The sequence below is a fragment of the Chlorocebus sabaeus genome, chromosome 1 (genome assembly GCF_047675955.1).
Source record: "Chlorocebus sabaeus isolate Y175 chromosome 1, mChlSab1.0.hap1, whole genome shotgun sequence".
In the NCBI taxonomy this organism is placed as follows: Eukaryota; Metazoa; Chordata; class Mammalia; order Primates; family Cercopithecidae; genus Chlorocebus; species Chlorocebus sabaeus.
The window spans coordinates 69349618-69370438 of NC_132904.1; the positions used below are offsets into that span (position 1 = coordinate 69349618).

At 38.3% G+C, this 20821-nt stretch overlaps 1 protein-coding gene across 2 annotated transcripts in view; it reads right to left on the bottom strand.

Moving 5' to 3' along the window:
- FCHSD2 (FCH and double SH3 domains 2) overlaps positions 1-20821 on the bottom strand; it is a 318513-nt gene that overhangs the window by 41405 nt on the left and 256287 nt on the right. For both annotated transcript variants that reach the window (XM_008020056.3, XM_073019212.1), the window contains 2 exons: positions 13230-13346; positions 11108-11212 (listed from right to left, as the gene is read on the bottom strand). In XM_008020056.3, the coding sequence (XP_008018247.1) occupies positions 11108-11212; positions 13230-13346 (222 nt within the window). The remainder of the gene's footprint in view (positions 1-11107; positions 11213-13229; positions 13347-20821) is intronic.

Genomic DNA, 20821 nt, shown 5'->3' on the forward strand with positions numbered 1-20821 from the left:
AAGCCTCCTGAGTAGCTGGGACTACAGGCGTGCATCACCATGCCCGGCTAATTTTTATATTTTTTGTAGAGACGGGGTTTTGCCACCTCAGTTTTTTAATGATTAGTGTTTGTTCTCCTGTGATAAGCAACAGCTAAAATTTCTCCTGGATTTTTTTGTCTTTCAGTTATTGTTTCCTGCCAAGCTCCTTGGAGTCTCTGTTCCACATGTGTACTCAGGTATCAGCCAAGGATTTGGAAGGGCTTTCCAAATGACATCCACCTTCAGGCCAGTAAGATGGAGGTTCTGCTTAAATTCTGGTTGTGCTGCTCCTTACAGATGCAGAGCTATATAATGGAAATGTCACTAAGTCTAGTCCTGTTCTTTCAAGGAGAAATTCCTCTCCAGGTTTTACATGCTTTGGGTCATTTTCCAGTTCTATTAAATAATTTTTGTTTTAATATTTTTATCCCAGATTAATATTGTAATCTAAAGTAATCTTATATAAGCTAGTAACCTATTACAAGAAGCAGAAAATCTCTTAGAGATACATTTATTCTACATTCAGAGAGAATTATAAAGAAATCTAAAACTTTCACTCAATAGTTTACTATTAATAGCAATATTCATGTTGTAGTTCTGAAAGAGCTTAATATATACTGCAGTTATTGTTCTATAATATACAAAGCAGGCTGGGCACACTATAATCTCAACACTTTGGAGGCTGAGGCAGGTAGAATGCCTGATCCCAGGAGCTCAAGACCAGTCTGAGAAACATGGGGAAACCCTGTCTCTGCAAAAAATGCAAAAATTAGCTGGGTATGGTGGCACATGTCTGTAGTCCCAGCTATTCGGGAAATGGAGGTGGGAGGATTGCTTGAACCTGGGAGGTGGAGGCTGCAATGAGTGCCACTGCACTCCAGCCTGGGTGACAGAGACTCTGTCTCAAAAAAAATTTTTTTAAATATATAAAGCACATAAAATATTATGATAATATGATTAGGAATAAAACTTTTTAGTATAAGAGGAAAAAAGGATATACATAAATGTAAAATCAAAGAAATCAAATAAGTTCAATAAAATCCCTCTAGCTGGGCATACTGGCATGCACTTGTAGTCACAGTGATTTTGGAGGCTGAGGCAGGAGGATCATTTGAGTCCAGGATTTCAAGGCTATAGTACACTATGATCGTGCCCGTGAATAGCCATTGCATTCCAGCCTGGGAAATATATTGAGACCCTGTCTCTAAAAATAAATAAAATCCCTCTAATTGTCCATGTTAATTGGAAATATCAACATGAACTCATGATTTAAAAAAAGTTATCCCTAGCTCTAACAACAAAGAAAATATTTAAAAAAGAAAGTGATACTGAGAACAATAAGCATCTTCACAGTCCAGGCCTTAGTGTGGTATTTCTTTAATAGAAAATACCATTTTCTATTAACAGAATCAGAGCTTCTTGGAGAAACAGCTAATTCTAAGTCTGGGCAGGAAAAATATAAGGTGAACCTGTGATAGCTTGTTGTGCTAGGAAGAAAGTATTCAAGGACTAATGGGGGTAATGTCAAAAGTACACATAAGTCAGTTGAATGGACTCCCAGTTTTAGATAATATGGAACTTAAAATGACAACTAGAATTGATAATATAATGACAACTGGAATTGATAATATACTAAATAGATAAAAATCTATAATAAGTTGAAATGATGTCAGGTGGAACTCCCGAAGGAGAGGCAAACAATAACTACTAAGAAAGAATATCTACAGTAGAGCTATGAACTGAAAAATTCCTAGAGCTTGTACAGGGTTGGAAGATATTACAACTCTGTGGTGGCTCATGCCTGTAATCCCAGTACTTTGGGAGGCCGAGGTGGGCAGATCACCTGAGGTCAGGAGTTCGAGACCAGCCTGGTCAACACGGTGAAACCCCGTTGCTACTAAAAATACAAAAAAAAATTAGCTGGTTGTGGTGGCGGGCACCTGTAATCCCAGCTACTTGGGAAGCTGAGGCAGGAGAACTGTTTGAACCCAGGAGGCAGAGGTTGCAGTTAGCTGAGATCATTACCACTGCACTTAAGCCTGCACGACAGAGTGCGACTCTGTCTAAAAAAATAAAATAAAATAAAATAAATAAATAAATAAATAAATAGATTACAACTCTATCCAGCCAGAGTTGAGAGAACTTGGTGGAAACCCACAGCATCAGTATAGGGCTAATTTCTAATTTATCTCTACATTAACCCAAACAAAGCTTAAAAACAATCTTCAAAATGATCCAATTGATCTGCAAGTTAACTGATCTGGCAGCCCAAACAAAACTCAATGTCTTTATAAGAAGAAAATAGAATCTAGAAACTTAATAACCAAACAGTCACCATGTCTAGATTCGGTAAAAACTTAGTAGGTATTTGAAAAGCAGAAAAACATGAAGCAAGAGAAAAATCAGTCAATAGAAAGAATGAAATGACAGAGATGATGGAATGAGTAGACAAGAACTTTTAAATTGCTATTATAAATATACTAGAGGTTTAAAGAAAAACATGAAGATAAATAGGAATGAACTGGAAGATAAAAGAAGAACCAAACAGAACTTATAGAGCTAAAAATATAACATTTGAAATAAAAATTCACAAGATGGCCTTAACGGTAGTTTATACACCAGAGAGGAAATATCCATAGGTTTTAATAGACACTAATAGTAACTCATCAAACTGAGACTGAGATAAAAAATAAAGCCTTATAAAAATGTGTGGAATGAGCTTTGCACATGACATGTAGGATAATATCAAGTGATTTAATAGTCATGTAATTGAAAGCATAGAAGAGGACAGAAAGCATATATCAAGGCATAATGGGCCAGGCTCAGTGGCTCATGCCTGTAATCCCAGCTACTTGGGAGACTGAGGTAGAAAAATCAGTTGAACCCAGGAGGCGGAGCTTGCTGTAAGCTGAGATCGCACCACCACACTCCAGCCTGGGCAACAAAAGTGAAATTCTGTCTCAAAAAAAAAAAAAAGAAAAGAAAAAAAAGAAAGTAATCCTATTTACAATAGCTACCAAAACCAAAACAAAACAAGACAAAAACAACAATAACAACAAAAAAAAACCAAAAAAAACAAAAACCACAACCCCAGGAATAAATTTAACCAAGGAGGCGAAAGATCTCTACAAGGAAAACTACAAAACACTGATGAAAGAAATTGAAGAGGACACAAACGAATCCATGTGCAATTGCTATCAAAATCAATGACATTCTTCACAGAAATAGAAAAAAAAATTCTAAAATTCATATGAAACCACAAAAGTCCCTGAATAGCCAAAGCAATTCTCAGCAAAAATAATAAAGCTGGAGGTAATACACTACCTGACTTTAGTAACCAAAACAGGATGGTATTGTCATAAATACAGACACACAGACCAATGCAACAGAATAGAGATCCCAGAAATAATGTGCTTACAGCCAACCAATTTTTCACAAAGGTACTAAGAATTTGCAATGGGGAAAGGACACCTTCTTCAAAAATGCTGCTGGGAAAACTGAATATCCACCTGTCAAAGAATGAAACTAGATCCCTGTCTCTTACCATATATAAAAGTCGGCTCAAAATGATTAAAGACTTTAAAAATAAAACCCAATATTATGGCTGGGCACAGTGGCTCACGCCTGTAATCTTAGCACTTTGAGAGGCTGAGGCAGGTGGATCGCTTGAGCCCAGGAGTTCGAGACCAGCCTGGGCAACATTGTGAAACCCCATCTTACTAAAAATATAAAAACTCAGGTGGGAGGATCACCTGCGCCTGGGGAGGCCAAGGCAGAAGTGAGTTGTGATCACGCCACTGTACTCCAGCCTGGGCAACAGATACTTTGTCTCAAAACAAACAAACAAACAAACAAAAACAAAACAACAACAACAAAAAACCCATACTATAGAACTACTACAAGAAAACATAGGGTAAATGCTTCTGGATATTGGTCAAGGCAGATTTTTATGGCTGAGACTTTATTTTATTTATTTATTTATTTATTTATTTATTTTGAGGCGGAGTCTTGCTCTGTCGCCCAGGCTGGAGTGCAGTGGCACTATCTCGGCTCACTGCAAGCTCCGCCTCCTGGGTTCACGCCATTCTCCTGCCTCAGCCTCCCGAGTAGCTGGGACTACAGGCGCCTGCCACCACGCCCGGCTAATTTTTTTGTATTTTTAGTAGAGATGGGGTTTCACCGTGTTAGCCAGGATGGTCTCGATCTCCTGACCTCGTGATCCACCCACCTCGGCCTCCCAAAGTGCTGGGATTACAGGCTTGAGCCACCGCGCCCGGCCTATGGCTGAGACTTTAATGCTACAGGCAACAAAACAAAAAATAGACAAACAGGACTATATTGAATTAAAAACTCTATGCAGCAAAGGAAATAATCAACAGAGTTAACAGACGACCTACAGAATGGAAGAAAATACTTGCAAACTATTCATGCAACAAGGGACTAATATCCAGAATATACACGAACTCAAACAACTCAATAGCAAAATACCATGTAATCTCATTAAAAAGAGGGCACAGGATCTGTAACTACTTTTCTCAAAAGAAGACATAATGGTCAACAGGTATATGAAAAAATACTCAACATTACTTATCATCAGTAAAATGCAAATCAAAACCAGATACCAAAACCAAAATCAGATATCATCTTACCCCAGTTAGAATCGCTATTTATCAAAAAGACAAAAAATAACAAGTGCTAGTGAAGATGTAGATAAAAGGGAACTGTTATACAGTGTTGATGGGAATGTAAATTAGGACAGTCATTATGGAAAACAGCACGGAGGTTTCTCAAAAGACTAAAAATAGAACTACTATATGATCCAGCAATCCCTCTTTTGGATATTTATCCAAAGGAAAGGAAATCAGTGTATCAAAGTCATACCCTCATCCCATGTTTATTACAGCACTATTCACAGTGGCCAAGAAGTGGAATCAACCTAAGTGTCTATCAATGGATTAAGAAAATGTGATATATACACACAATGGAATACTATTCAGTCATTAAAAAAAAAATGAAATCTTGTCATTTGCAGCAATATGAATGGAACTGGAGGCCATTATGTTAAGTGAAATAAGCTAGGCACAGAAAGATAAATATCACATCTTCTCACGCATGTGCTGGAGCTAAAAAATATTAACCAAAGAAGTAGACAGTAGAGGCCGGGGCCGGGCGCGGCGGCTCACGCCTGCAATCCCAGCACTTTGGGAGGACAAGGCGGGCGGATCATGAGGTCAGGAGATTGAGACCATCCTGGCTAAGACGCTGAAACCCTGTCTCTACTAAAAATACAAAAACAAAATTAGCTGGGCGTGGTGGCAGGCGCCTGTAGTCCCAGCTAGTTGGGAGGCTGAGGCAGGAGAATGGCGTGAACCTGGGAGGCGGAGCTTGCAGTGAGCGGAAATCTCGCCATTGCACTCCAGCCTGGGCGACAGCCAAGACTCCGTCTCAAAAAAAAAAAAAAAAAAAAAAAAAAAAGAGAGTAGAGGCTGGGCGCAGTGGCTCATGCCTGTAATCCCAGCACTTTGGGAAGACAAGGTGGGTGGATCACGAGGTCAGGAGTTTGAGACCAGCTTGGCCAACATGGTGAAACCCCAACTCTATTAAAATTTAAAAAATTAGCTGGGCGTGGTGTTGCACGCCACTGCACTCCAGCCTGGGCGACTAAGCTAGACCCCATCTCAAAAAAAAAAAAAAAAAAAAAAAAAAAAAAAGTACAGAGTAGAATGATGGTTATCAGAAGCTGGGAAGGATTGTGGGGAAGAAGAAGAGAGATTGGGCAGTAGAAAGAAGCAGACAGACAGACGGGATAAGTTCTGGTGTTTGATAGCTTAGCAGGGTGACTATAGTTAATAATTCAAAATAACTATAAGATTTGAAATGTTCTAAATACAAAGAAATTATAAATGTCTGAGGTGATAGATATCTTAATTACTCTAATTTGATTATACACTGTATGGATGTATCAAAATATCACATGCATCTCATAAATATGTACAGTTATTTTGTATCAATAAAAAAATTAAGAAGCCAAAAAAGGAAACAAAGAGTGCCTAAATAAATGGAGAAAGACATCATGTTCATGAATTAGAAGACTCAATATTGTTGAGAAGTCAATTCTCCTCAAATTATTTGTGGATTCAATGTAATCCCAATCCAAATGCCCTCAGTTTTTTTTTTGTAGAAGCTGATGGCAATGAGAATAGTCCAAATAATTCTAAAACAAGAATAGTGTTGGAGGAATTATACTATCTGATTTCAAGACTTACAGTGTCATTAAGACTGTGATACTGGCATAAGTACAGACATATAGACCAATGGAACTGAATAAAATTGAAAATATTCACACATATATGATAAGTTGTTTTCAATACAGGTGCAAAGGTAATGGGAAAAGCATATTCTTTCAAATGTGATGGTGGAACAACTGGCTTTCTGTATAGGAGAAACAAAGAAAGAACAATAACAACAACCAAAAAAAATCAAACATGACCCTTAACTCATACCAGACCTCAACAATTTAACTAGAAATGTTTAGGATCACAGTCCATAAGGAATTAAGCTTGAACTATAACACTTCTAGAAGAAAACATGAGTGAACATATCACAACCTTGATCAGGCAAAAATTTCTTAGAACACAAAAAACACTAATCATAAAGGATAAAATTCATAAATTAATCTCATCAAAATGAAAAGTTTCTAATTTAGAAAATGAAAAGGCAAGCCAAAGACTGGAGAAAATACTAGCAATACATGTACCTAAAAAATGACTAGTATCCAGAAAACATAAAGAATTGTTATAACTCAGTAATAAGACCAATCCAAATTTGGGCAAAAGATATTAACAGATACTTTACTAAGGGGGATATATGAATGGCCAAAAAACTTATAAAAAGATGCTCAGCATAGTTAGTTAATGTCACGAGTCTGTAGTCAATGCAATTCAAAACCACAGTGAGATACCATTACACACACACTCAAATGGCTAAGTTTAAAATGACTGCCAAGTTGGGGGCAGTGGCTCACGCCTGTAATCCCAACACTCTGGGAGGCGAAGGCAGGCAGATTGCTTGACCCACAAGTTTGAGATCAGCCTGGGCAAGATGGCGAAACCCCATCTGTACAAAAAAATGGAAAATTAGCCGGGCATGGGGGAGTGTGCCTGTAGTCCCAGCTACTTGGGAAGCTGAGGTGGGAGAATCGCTTGAGCCCAGGAGGTTGGGGCTGCAGTGAGTTGAGATCGTGATACTGCACTCCAGCCTGGGTGACAAAGTGAGACCCTGTCTCAAAAAAAAATTTTTTTTTAAATGAGGTCATAATAATACCCAAGAAAAAAAATACCCATTCACCACCACTGGAGGTGACTAGCACTTGGTAATTGCAAAGAGGAAAGAAAGAATCTTTATCATGGAAAGATCTGGTAGCACACCACCTTATTAAGTGACCACTCTTAGTATCATTAATAGCAGGACAACTTGGTATAATGATTCTTTATGTGATGAAAAACATCACATCATCTATGAAGTATTTCTGCCTAAAACACTAACCTGCCTCTAATCAGGCCTTAAGACCTAACTTCCATTTTATAGAACATAATTAATGGGTCAATCTAACAAACACATAAAGCCAGTATTGCAAAATATAATAGTTGAATCTAGATGTTAGGAAATATATGTTTAATATCTTCATATTTTCTGTATGTTTGAATATTTTCAGTAAAAAATAAAAGCGATCAGTCAAGAGGTCTGCTAACATAGCATGAATACAGTGAAACCTCAGAGTAACAGGCCCAGAGGTAATGTAAATTTGGAAATAATGTGATTAGAAATATATATATATGAAATATATATGTGTGTGTGTATATATATGATCTTGTATACAAGATAGTATACAAGAGTCTTGCTCTGTTGCCCAAGTCTTGCTCTGTTGCCCAAGCTGGAGTGCAGTGGCCCAATCATGGCTCACTGCAGAGCAACCTTCCAGGATTAAGCCTCTGCCTCCCAAGTAGCTGAGACTATAGGCATGTATCACCATACCCAGCTAATTTCTTTTCATTTTTAATAGAGATGAGGTCTCATCTGTTGCCCAGGCTGCTCTCAAACTCCTGAGCTCAAGAGATCTTCCCACCTCAGTCTCCCAAAGTGATGGAATTAGAGGCATGAACCACCGCACCCGGCCTAAACATTTTGTTTTAATATCAGGGTCATTCTCTTCATTAACTTTGCAGTAATGAGGTCTCACATTTTATATAACCAATGTTCTCTCTTTTGTATAGGTATTTATAATAAATAAAGTATCGAATGAAAGAGAAAAACCAATGCAAATGACATACAGGCAGAAGAAAGGAAAAGGGTATGTGCAGAAACCATTATTGTTAATTCCTTTGAAGACTCATGGTCCAGTCTATCCAAAAATTTTATTATGACAATCCTGTAAGTACTACCCCAATAAATATGCCCTTATATTTGCTGGCTAATTTTACTTAGGTTATTTTTTGTATCTGATAAGTGGAAACCAAGTGAGAGATTATTTTATGCTAACACTAAAATTAATTAAATGCTACAGATATTCCAAATTGAGAAAATGGATCTGCTGTCATGGTTTCAGCATACTATATTCAACATTCTTGATAAGAACACTATCTTTGAGAATGTAGACTTAAATACTTGCATCAGAAAAGGTGAGACATCGTGGTATGAGAATTTCACTTCATATTTTTAGTTTGAAACTAACAAACACAGTCTAGTTTGGCATACTATGGAAATAATAGGTCATTTGGCCTAAATGAAGACTGTGTGTGCCTGATACCTACTGCTGCTACTACTGGGGATGGTGGGAGGTTTTGTGGAGTTAAGGTACCAGTTGGTGACACCACACATGGAGTCTGGAAATGGAAAAGACACAAAATACCCTTCAGAAAACCTCTGAGACTTGTCTCAAAATAATTACTCCTGTTCCACCAAGGCTCTGAAAAACTGGCTTCATCTAGAGTGCAGAGAAACAAACAACAGGAATAACTCTTCTACCACATGCCAGTGTTTCTTTAGAGTAGGGGAGGGCTTGCCAACACTACTTGGCCAGCACCCTAAGATAGTAGTTTAGACACGACCCTGAATTCAAAGAGAAAAATGACTATTCATTGTACACCCTGCCCTCCTCACTATGGAGGCTGCCAATTAGACTGTGAACAGGAATGAAGTGGAGGTGGGGTTACTGGGGTTTCTCCAGCCCAGGCAGATGGCAAGCCTGTTCTGATTCAGATCACTTCCATGGGGCTGTGCCAAAAACATGCCCATATTATCTTGCTTGCCTATGCTGCCTCTCGCTTCACGCCACAACCAGTGAAGCACTTCCTCAAAACTTCTAGAGTTCTAAGGGGGTGCTAGAAAACCACTAGTTTAGATTAACCCTAAACCAATGCAGGGGTTCCTTGCATTGGGTCCCTGAAAGATGCTTGCCCACAATTTTCTTACATACTTACAGGGCTACACTATGTCTCACGGGTGCTTATTCTGTCTTTGGGAAGATCTGACTACTAGAAAGTATTTCCCAATACTAAACTCACATCTACTTCTTTCCTACCTTCATCTTTTGGTTCAAGTTCTACCTCTTGAAGTTACATGGCATAAGTCTGTGCTATCCCCTTTTATCTGACTAATCAAATACTATTCATCTGCCAGTATTCATCTTAAGTCTTCTTCTGTGTTACACCCAAAACAATCCCTCCCAGAGTGATTTCTGTGTCCTCTGGGTTCTTCAACTACACTTAATGCACCACTCCTCGGCACTTATGCTTTACCATCTTAGTTATTTTTGGCATTCTTTATGCCTTTCTAACAAGAACATAATCTTTTGATGGCTGGATGGTGTCAGTCTTTTATAAATGTCTATCTCTATACCCCTTCATCATGTTGCTGCTGAGTAGATAGTGTGTGCATGGGTCCTCCATGAACTGGTCCTAACCACAACAAGTTTACTTATTTTCTATCACATTTCCTCACAAAAATCCTCCACTCTAATCTATCCAGCTACCAAATTATACCCTGTGTCTTCCTCATTTGCTAATGCTTTCTTGTTTCCTATCCCAACCTCTCCCCATCTAGAGCAGAGAGTATTAGCCTCAGGCATATGAAGTCTAAACACCGTACACAAAATGTACATTTTTGTATGTAGGAGAGAATGTTTCACAGCTTTCACACAACTCTCAAAGGTCTCAAGACTCCATAAAAAATTAAAATCCACTATTATAAATTTTTTCCCATCTTTGCTTAACCAAATCTTCCCTATTCTTAAAAGCCCAGCTCATGTCCCTGGATCCAGGGAACCTTCCATATGGGGGAGATTTCCTAAGCTCTGAATATATATGTATGAATATATATGTATATATATCTCCATATATATCGATATATAAGGAGATATATATATCTAAGTTGATATATATATCTAAACTGATACACATACATCGATTTTTCTACCATTAATCTCTGTGGTTTATTATGTACCTTGTAGAAATTTTAAAATTAGTATCTTCATTGTGACTTAAATCTTTTGTATTTAATGTTTCATGACTGTAAACTTTACAGCATCTTTTTGTTATAGGTACTGCCTTCCACAGAGCAGGTACTTAACAAATACTACTGTGGATGGCCGGGTGTAGTGGCTCACGCCTGTAATCCTAGCACTTTAGGAGGCCAAGGCAGGTGGATCATGAGGTCAGGAGATAGAGACTATCCTGGCTAACATGGTGAAACCCCGTCTCTACTAAAAAGATACAAAAAAAAATTAGCTGGGCGTGGTGGTAGGCGCCTGTAGTCCCAGCTACTCGGGAGGCTGAGGCAGGAGAATGGCATGAACCTGGGAGGTGGAGCTTGCAGTAAGCCAAGATCGTGCCACTGTACCTCCAGCCTGGGCAGCAGAGCGAGATTCCATCTCAAAAAAAAAAAAAAAAAATCCTACTGTGGACACGAATGAAGACGGTGAATCACCTTCATCTCAGCGTGTGTAGAAACTCAGTTTTAAAGGTGCATATCACAGTTGCGACAGTGTCATTAGACCTGGGCAAAATGCCACAGTTAGCTGCCACCTTACCTCTGCTTTACGAATATTTTCTCTAGCTTCATCTATTTTCTGTTCCAGCTCTGCTCGGCTTTGTTCTGATACAGTAGGTCCATGACACTCCAGATCATCTAGAACCTATTAAAAAAAATGGGACAATAATGATGACTGTTTTTTACTTTTTATCTTCCTTAAGTGATTAGAGTATTTACATAATTCAAAAGGCTTTAGTGACTAGTAGCCACGATTTTTTTCATTTATTTATTTTTTGAACATTTTGAAATAATTATAGACTTACTAGTAATAAACTTACTACAGAGAGTCCCTTCAGTGGGGAAGCCAGGACCAGCCACTATCTGATTGACGCCACATGAGAGACCCCAAGGGAAACTGCTAAGCTGAGACCACCTAATACTCAGATTAGTGAGAGATAATGTAAAAACCCTCTTGTTCTACGGCATTAAGTTTGAGGTGGTTTGTTAAGCAACATTACATAAGTAGAACATTGAATCTGAGATGCCCATGAGATAGCGAAAAGATGTCAAAACAGGAAAAAGGTTATATGGATACACAGTAGAAGCTAGGCCCAATGTTGAAGATAATAATTTATGATTTGGTGGTAAAGTAAAACCATGGAAGTGATTGAGAATGCCTATATGAGGATAAAGAATAAAAAAACAAGATAGCCAAACAATCTGAGAAAATGAATATTTAATTGTGGGCTGGAGAAAGAGGAACCTATGAAAAAATCTAGGAATAGCCAGAAAGGCAGAAGGAAAGCCAGGACAATGTTGAATCGTGGATGACTAGAGAAGATAACATTTTAAGACAAAGGGAGTTGTCAATTGTGATGAAATTGCTGACAGATTAAGAAAAATGAGAAATCAAACTGTCCATTTTGAAGTTAGCAACACAGACATCATTGGTGATTTTGGTAAGCTTAGACTATGAAGTGATACAGGGGGAAGGAAAGGAAAGGAAAGCTCAAATGTAATGGGCTAAAAAGTAAGTGGGAGGTGAGATTCTATAGATAATAAGCATAGGCAATTCTTTTAAGAAGTAGGATGTGAAAGCGAAGAATGAGAAGGATATAGGTATCAATAAATGAAATTGAGAAAAAAAGTACTATACTCAAAATAATTTCTTTGTGCTTAGAGTTTAGTCTTTGAGATATATTTTCTCCCTTCTTCCTTCCCTTCCTCCTTCCCTTCCTCTTTCCCATCCTTCTTCCTGTCCTCCTTCCCTTTCTCCTTCCCTTTCTTTTCTTTTCTTTCGAGACAGTGTCTTGCCCTGTCACCCAGGCTGGAGTGCAGTGGCATGATCTTACCTCAATGTAACCTCCACCTCCTGGGCTCATGCATTTCTCCCCAACCTTAGCCTCCCGAATAGGTGGGAAGATAGGTGTGCGCCACCATGTCCGATTAATTTTTGAATTTTTTGTAGAGACTGGGTTTTTTGCCATGTTGCTCAGGCTGGTCTCAAACTCCTGGCTCAAGCAATCGATCTGCCTCAGCCTCCCAAAGTTCTGGGATTACAAGCATGACCCACTGTGCCCAGCCAAACATATATTTTCATGAAACCTATAATTGTGTCTTTAAAAAATATGTCTTGAGGGATGAAAACCTGTATTAATTCAACATATGTCTCTTCCCCTGGCCGTAACACACTATCACAGCTTTTCTTTGGCAATTTTATGGTAAACAGGTGAATTAATGTATTGCTGATGGAGGGCTTAAGGAAATTACAACATGAGTAGATAGCTGACAGCACACTGCTGAGTGTTGAGAAAGTACAGAAAAAACACATACAATGCTCGAGCAAAGGAGTTTGAGACCAGCCTGGGAAACATGGCAAGACCCTATCTCTACAAAAAACCTAAAAAAAATTAGCCAGGCATGGTGGTGTGTGCCTGTGGTCCCAGCTACTTGGGAGGCTGAAGTGGGAGGATTGCTTCAGCCCAGGAGGTTGAAGCTGCAGTAAGCTATGTTCACACCACTGCCCTTCAACCTGGGTGACAGAGCAAGCCTCTTGTCTCAAACAAAACAAAACAAAACAACACATATAGGATATTTTTCACATTAATAAAACTCAGCTCCTTAAACTGTTTGACATTTGGCTTAAGGTGAATGTAACTAGGACTTTCTCTTATACTTACCCGTTGTTGATGAACAATGTTTTTATGCTCACGTGCCACACGTGTGGCCCATTTTCGAGCTTCCTTATTTAGACTGTGCTCCTCTGTGGTCCCAGTTTCTGATTCTAATTGTCGGCTCTACAACACAAGACAGAACAGAGATAAAAATATTGCTATCCTTATTGCAACCACCACTGCTTTGTAGATGGATCAGAAGGCCTTCACTTAATCAGCACTCAAAACAATAAGGCACACTCCACTACTGCTGGAAACAATGTCTTATCGTCACAGAAAGTTACCAGAAGAGTAAGATGAGTATAAAACCATTAAAGACCATAAACTTTTTGTCTTACAGTGCTGAACACAAAAGCATCATCTCTAATATTGCAGACTTATCTTTTTGGGTGTGACGGACTTATCTTTCCGAGTGAGAAGGAAGCTAGCTAAGGTAAGCAAAGAAGAAAATGTATTCATGCCAACCTACTATGGTGATAAAATCATTGCATAAATAAAAATGGAAACAACTTAATAGTTTCAATGTGAGTAAAGAATCATTAAAGATAAGAACAAAACAATACAATAACAGCAACACAATTTTGCACCCCTCCTGCTGCCCCAAGGCAGATGGAACTCATTAGAGGTCCATCATCAACTTGCCACCAAACCTTAAAAGTCAGCTTTTGCCCTTTCTCCAGGCTTCATATGAAATATAAGGGTGCTAGATCAAATGATCACCAAGGGTTTCTTCTAGCTGTATGCTATGATTCTGATCTACAAAGAACAAACCACAAAATCTAAATAAAAATATTAATAGCTAACTCCTATTGTGCAAGGTACTATGGAAAGTGATTCATATAACTTTTTTTTTAAACAACCTTATGACGTGGGTCCCACACCATTTTATAGAAAAGAAAACAAAGGCTCAGAGAGGTTAATTTTTCTTGGATGTCCTAGATATTAAATGTTACAACCTTAATTGTCTGATTACAGAATCAGAGCCATTAAACACAAAACTATTTTAATTCTCTCTAAATTCTTAAAGACCCCTGAAAAACAAACTTTACTGAGATAATTAGGAATTTATTTAAAAAAAATATGAATCACCCAAAGAGGCTTTTCATATAGAAAGAAGCAAAATTGTAGAATGAAAAGAATTTTAGAAATTCTGATCATGGCTCACTGCAGCGTTGACCTCCGGGATCAAGTGACTCTTCCACTTCGGCCTCCTGAGTAGCTGGAACTACAGGTGTGTGCCACCATACCCAGCTAATTTTTTTTTTTTTCCTTCTAGAGATAAGGTCTCTCTATGTTGCCCAGGCTTGTCTTGAACTCCTCGACTCAAGTAATCCTCCCACCCTGGCCTTCCAAAGTGTTGAAATGCCAGGGATGAGCCACTACACCTGGCCTAGTAATTCTTTTGCAAGGTCTCATAGCTCAAAATTGATAGAGTAAGTAGAAATTGATAAACTGGATTTTAAAAATTAATATTTTTGTTGGGGGAATTGTGATGGGGCAGAGTTTAAAAATTTTTGTTCTATACAGATATTTCAGCTAAAGCTAGATTATAACAGTGACAAATGAATTGAAATAGAGCAAAATAATCAAAATTCAAACCTAACCATCTTTACATTCACATTTTATATTCTAATGGGAATGAACTTTATTATTATATTTTGCTTTGCAAATGAGTCTGGGCATTCAATTTACATCTGTTCTCAAAGTCAGGAACATTAAAATGTTAACTCTAGACATAGATACAAATGAAATATACAAAAGTCAGAGGAAGTGATCTGTAAAAGTAGAAAGATAAATTCTGAAGAGTCCAAGAATAGGTTTTTGAGTCAGATAGACTTAGTTTGAATCCACTGTATGCCATTTTATGGTACTACTAGCTTTATGATCTCAGGCATGTTAATTATCTGAGTTGTAGCTACATCTGAAAACTAGTGAAAATGTCACCTATCTCCGTAGGGTTGGTAGGTTATAATGAAGTCATATTTTAAACATTCTGGTATAGTATCTACATAATATCTTAGGCATCCAGTAATGGTAACTGCTAATGTTAAAAGCCCAATTGAAAATTACTTGAAACAAAAATTTTCTCATTACTGTTCATAAGAAAATCCAGATAATTCCTAGGTTCTTAATAGCGTAAACAATGAATCCAAAACAAAGATTGAAGATATATGGAAAGATTAAGGCAGATCTCAAAGAGAATGAATTTGTAGGGAGTAGCTGGATGAGAAAGGAAGCAACTGATAGAGACATTTAATTTTTTTTTTTTTTTTTGAGACGGAGTCTCGCTCTGTCGCCCAGGCTGGAGCGCAGTGGCCGGATCTCAGCTCACTACAAGCTCCGCCTCCCAGGTTTACGCCATTCTCCTGCCTCAGCCTCCCGAGTAGCTGGGACTACAGGCGTCCGCCACCTCGCCCGGCTAGATTTTTGTATTTTTTAGTAGAGACGGGGTTTCACCGTGTCAGCCAGGATGGTCTTGATCTCCTGACCTCGTGATCCGCCCGTCTCGGCCTCCCAAAGTGCTGGGATTACAGGCTTGAGCCACCGCGCCCGGCCAGAGACATTTATTACTGAGCAGCATTTTAGGAATAGGTAAAGGGGTTTACATTGTGTGCTGGCTGCAGATGGGCCAAAACCCAATTTGCCTTACAGAATTTATACCTTCTTATTGAGTATTCACTGCGCTCAAGATAGAGCTTTTCCCTTATTTTTTATGTGTTTACTAAGACTTGGGAGTCCAATGATCAGGACAGATAACTAATGTCACTGATTGGAAGATGTGACTTTGAGATCCTTTGGGTAGGGAATGACACAAAACTAAAATTCAAATTAATTTATCCTTTTCATGAATTCTGAAATCAAGCCATGGAATACATGTGGAAGCTCCTGAGACACAGGTCTTGACAACTGAGAATTTCATACAAGGTGAATACAGCCCAGGGTATTAAACAATACACAGAGAAATGTTCCAATACCACCTTCACTATCAAAGATCAGTATAAATCAGGATCTAGTATAGATAATTATGTTTTTGTTTGTTTTGTTTTTTGAGACGGAGTCTCACTCTGTTGGCCAAGCTGGAGTGCAGTGGCGTGATCTTGGTTCAGTGCAACCTCCGCCTCCCCCGTTCAAGTTGGGAGGCCGAGGCGGGTGGATCACAAGGTCAAGAGATCGAGACCATCCTGGTCAACATGGTGAAACCCTGTCTCTACTAAAAATACAAAAAATTAGCTGGGCGTGGTGGCACGTGACTATAGTCTCAGCTTGGATTACAGGTGTGAGCCACTGTGCGTGGCCGATAATTAGACAGTGGTATTAGCAGTGGTTGATTCTAACAAAGAAATCATAATGACTGCTTCTTTTTAAAACACTGGCAAATTTATTTTATCTTTAGTTTTTATTTTTTGAGACAGAGTCTCACCCTGTCACCCAGGCTGGAGTGCAGTGGCACAATCTTAGCTCACTGCAACCTCTGTCTCTCGGGTTCAAGAGATTCTCATTCCTCAGCCTCTGGAGTAACTGGGATTACAGATGTACCACCATGCCCAGCTAATTGTTTGTATTTTTAGTAGAGATGGGGTTTCGCTATGTTGGCCAGGCTGGTCTTGAACTCCTGTCCTCAAGTGATCCACCTGTCCTTGGCCTCCCAAAGTGCTGGAATTACAGGCATGAGCCACCACGCCTGGCCTATTTCATTCTTGTAACATTTTTCCTTTTTTTGGAAGACAGGGTCTCACTCTGTTGCCCAGGCTGGAGTGCAGTGGTGCAATCATGGCTCGCTGCAGCCTTGACCTCCTGAGCTCAAGCAATCCTCCCACCTCAGCATCCCAAGTAGTTGAGACCACAGCATATGCCATCACACTCAGATAATTTTTTTGACTTTTAGTAGAGATGAGATCTCTACTAAAGGCCGTCTCAAACTCCTGGCCTCAAATGATCCTCCTGCTTTGACCTCCCAAAGTGCTGGGATTATAGGCATAAGCCACCATGCCCAGTCCAACATTTTTCCTGTATTTGATACAAAAATTAGCCAGGCGTGGTGGCACCAGAGGGTTGCAGTGAGCCGAGATCATGGCACTGCACTCCGGCCTGGGCTACAGAGGGAGACTCTGTCTCAAAATAAATAAATAAATAAATAAATAAATAAATAAATAAAAATCCCTAGTCCCTTTAGAATAAAATATTAAAGCCTTTTCAACAGTCATAAAGTTGTTAAATAACTTTAAGGAACTAAATTAAGGAAATCAGCATTCCAATATTCTTCATATATTAGTCTTTATAAGTCATCTTAACTATTTTGTCCTTAGATACTCTCTCAAGATATGATTTTGGTTTACTTTAAGGTTAATACAAATGCATAGAAGGCTCAGATATCTGAGTGGAGTGAGCAGAGCAAGAAAAGCTGACTTCACAGAAGAAAACAATAATTGTTTTTTAACTCTATAACTAAAATATAACCATTTCAAGGAGAGAAAAAGAGATGGTCATGTATGATGAATGAAAATCACCAACATAGTAGAATACTAGCATTCCAACCCATTTCAAAAAAAGATAGTGTTGGGGTTGTTAGGCCAATGGTATAACATGCTAATTAACCCTCATTCAGGGAATTTGTACTACTTACATTTTTCAGTTTACTGAGAGACAAGAAATATATTGGGGCTGGGCACAGTAGCTCACACTTACAATCCCAGGGCTCTGGTAGGCCAAGGCAGAAAAACTGCTTGAGGCCAGGAGTTTGACACCAGCCTGGGCAACATAGCTAGACCCCAGCTCTTAAAAAAAAAAAAATAGCGCATAACTGTAGTCCTATCTATGGGAGGCTGAGGCAGAAGGACTGTTTGAGCCCAGGAGATCAAGGCTGCCAGGAGCTATGACTGTGCCCTCCAGCCTGGGTGAAAGAGCTTCTCAAAAAATATATATTAATATATTGAGTTAAATATTGGATCCATCTTATTCTTTATGAAGTATATTAATATATGGTTAATTATTTCAATAAAGTTATTAATTATTTGTTCTCAAAAGGACTTCTTCAAGTAAAAAGCATCTGGATCTCTGTAGGTTATTGTATTCCAACCACACGTTTGTACAGGTTCACAATCCCACAATTCTGAAATTCAAAATGCTCTGAAAAAGAATAAGTATTTTTTGGTAAGTTTGGAGCCGAAACTCACTTGAGCCAAAATGTGATTTGAACTAATAAGAGGTTATTTATAGTTTTTTTCTTTCATATGTACATATATGAATGAAAATATTCATACATTTCACTGCAAAAATACTATGTTTGATCACAGGGTGCTTCCCCATACAATGCTCAGGATTTTATGCAATGTATGGTATATGGGTCACTTTTCTAAAATCTGGAAAATTCTGAGTTTTGAAATATATTTGGCCCAAGGCTTTTGGTAAGAGACTGTAGACTTCTAAGTCACATATTTCAAATATGCCACACACCTTGAAGAGGAGTGGAACACTGCCTCTTAAGAGACATAATTTAATTTATTCTGACTATGCTAGGATAGCAGAACCTTCACTTGGAAAGAAGTGGGAACTCATCTAGATAATTGTTGAGTGTGCCTGGTCTCTCAGGAAAGTACGCTGGAGAAGAACTGGTGTGGACTGAGCCTTGGACATCTGGGGAAAAGGAATATACCCAATAAGGCTGGGGTGAAGAAATGATGAGAACTCTGAAAGGAGCTATACTTTTGTCTTGGGTTAGAGTATCAAACGCAAACCTTAGCAAAAAATATGTCCCTGAGTAATGACATAAAAGTAAAACAAAAATGGCAATAAAAACATTGTGTCTAACACTTTCGAAAACATACCTATAAGCATGGTTAAATGAACAGCCTTATAAAGAGTATGCCTTTATTTTGGTAGCTCTTACAGAGATTTTGCTTTAAGAACTATAATCACAAGCTAGATAGGGGAACTTCCAGGCTCCTATGTGTCAGCACATAACTAATGCATCTATGCAAAGATCTAGTTACTCTGGATGGTTAGACAAGGAAACAGATCAGGAAGAAAGGTGACTAAACCAGTAGAGGGCCTATCATATAGATGGTGGACTTTTTACAAAAAGCCTTTTGTGAAATGCTGAAGAAATTAGGACAACCACTATGAACACTTAACTGTCAGTATTGCTAATTCTAAAATGCAACACTCATGTCTTTAGTCAAAGCCTCTCATTTTTGGATACTGTGCCAAGCATATCTGTAAGAGGATGGTACCTGTTTACTCAATAGGAGGATTTCCCACAAATCCTATCACAGCCTTTTTCATGTTTATGAGACAACGCTATATGCAATACAAAATTTCTACAAGCAGAAAGAGCCACCCATAACATAGCGAATTTTCAGGTACATTTCCCGCACAGTATATTAACCCCATGTAGTCTTTTATAGACAAGGGAAATTTTTGCCAAATATTTATTTTTAATAGATGCATAAATCACTCCCCTTACGTAAAACTTTAATGTGTAAAAATCCTCAACTATAGCAAGTGGACATCTTACTTACTATAATTGTTCATCTATAGAAGGCAGAATTAAATATCAGAAATAGCATCTAGAATAACAGGGAAAGATCATACATCAGAAATTTAGTGTCAGCTTTTTACTATCATTATCTGTGAAGATCTTGTTATTTGCAGTTCAAGGAAGGTAAAGGGGAAAGGGTATTCTCATCTCGACTGGGAAACTTGAGAAAGTTTCCTTGTTTTTCCTGCCTATATAGATCATACTTACCCAAGTTTTGTGGACATGTATGTTTCCCATATTATTTCCCATCCCAGCTTCACTTTGTCCTTTTTCACAGGATGTGAGAAAATGCCCCTGATGGCACTCATCACTAGTTCTGGTAATGAAGGGATGGGTCACTGAGATGTATGTAGGGCAGAGGTGTTAAAAAGTACAAGTCATGTACTTAAAATTAGTCCAAACAGATTGCCTTTCAGATGTACAAACTGCCAAGAAGGACGTTGATGAGATCCTCTTTGTGGAATAAGTAGGAGAACAAAAGTCCCAAGGGACTCTCAGTGATCAATCCAATGAGGGAGTTGAGAGCTAGGGATCATGACTGCAAAAGTATTGCAAGTATTTCAAGATTTGTAATGTCTTCTACGTTTGATATTTGGTATTTCCTGTAGCAATTAGGGGGAAAATACTAAAAAAAAACAAAAAAAGAAAAAAAAAAAAACCAAAAAATGCTGAAGTCAGTCAACATCTATTCTGACTCAGTATGCCAGAGATTGAGTCAAATGCTTAGTATCTTATTTAATTTTCAAACAAATAAGATACAGTTGTTCTTCCATATCTGTGAGTTCTGTATCTGTGGATTCAACCAACTGTGGATCAAAAATATTTTTTAAAAAGAACAAAAAAAAAAAAGGATTGTTGTGTTTGTACTGAACATGTACAGACTTTTTTTCCTTGTCTTATTCCCTAGACAATGTAATAGGACCATTATTAGCAGAGTATTTACATTGTATTAGGGATTATAATCTAGTGATGATTTACAGTATATGAAGGATGTGCACAGGTTATATGCAAATATTACATCATCTTATATAGCAGACCTGAACGTCTGTGAATTTTGGTA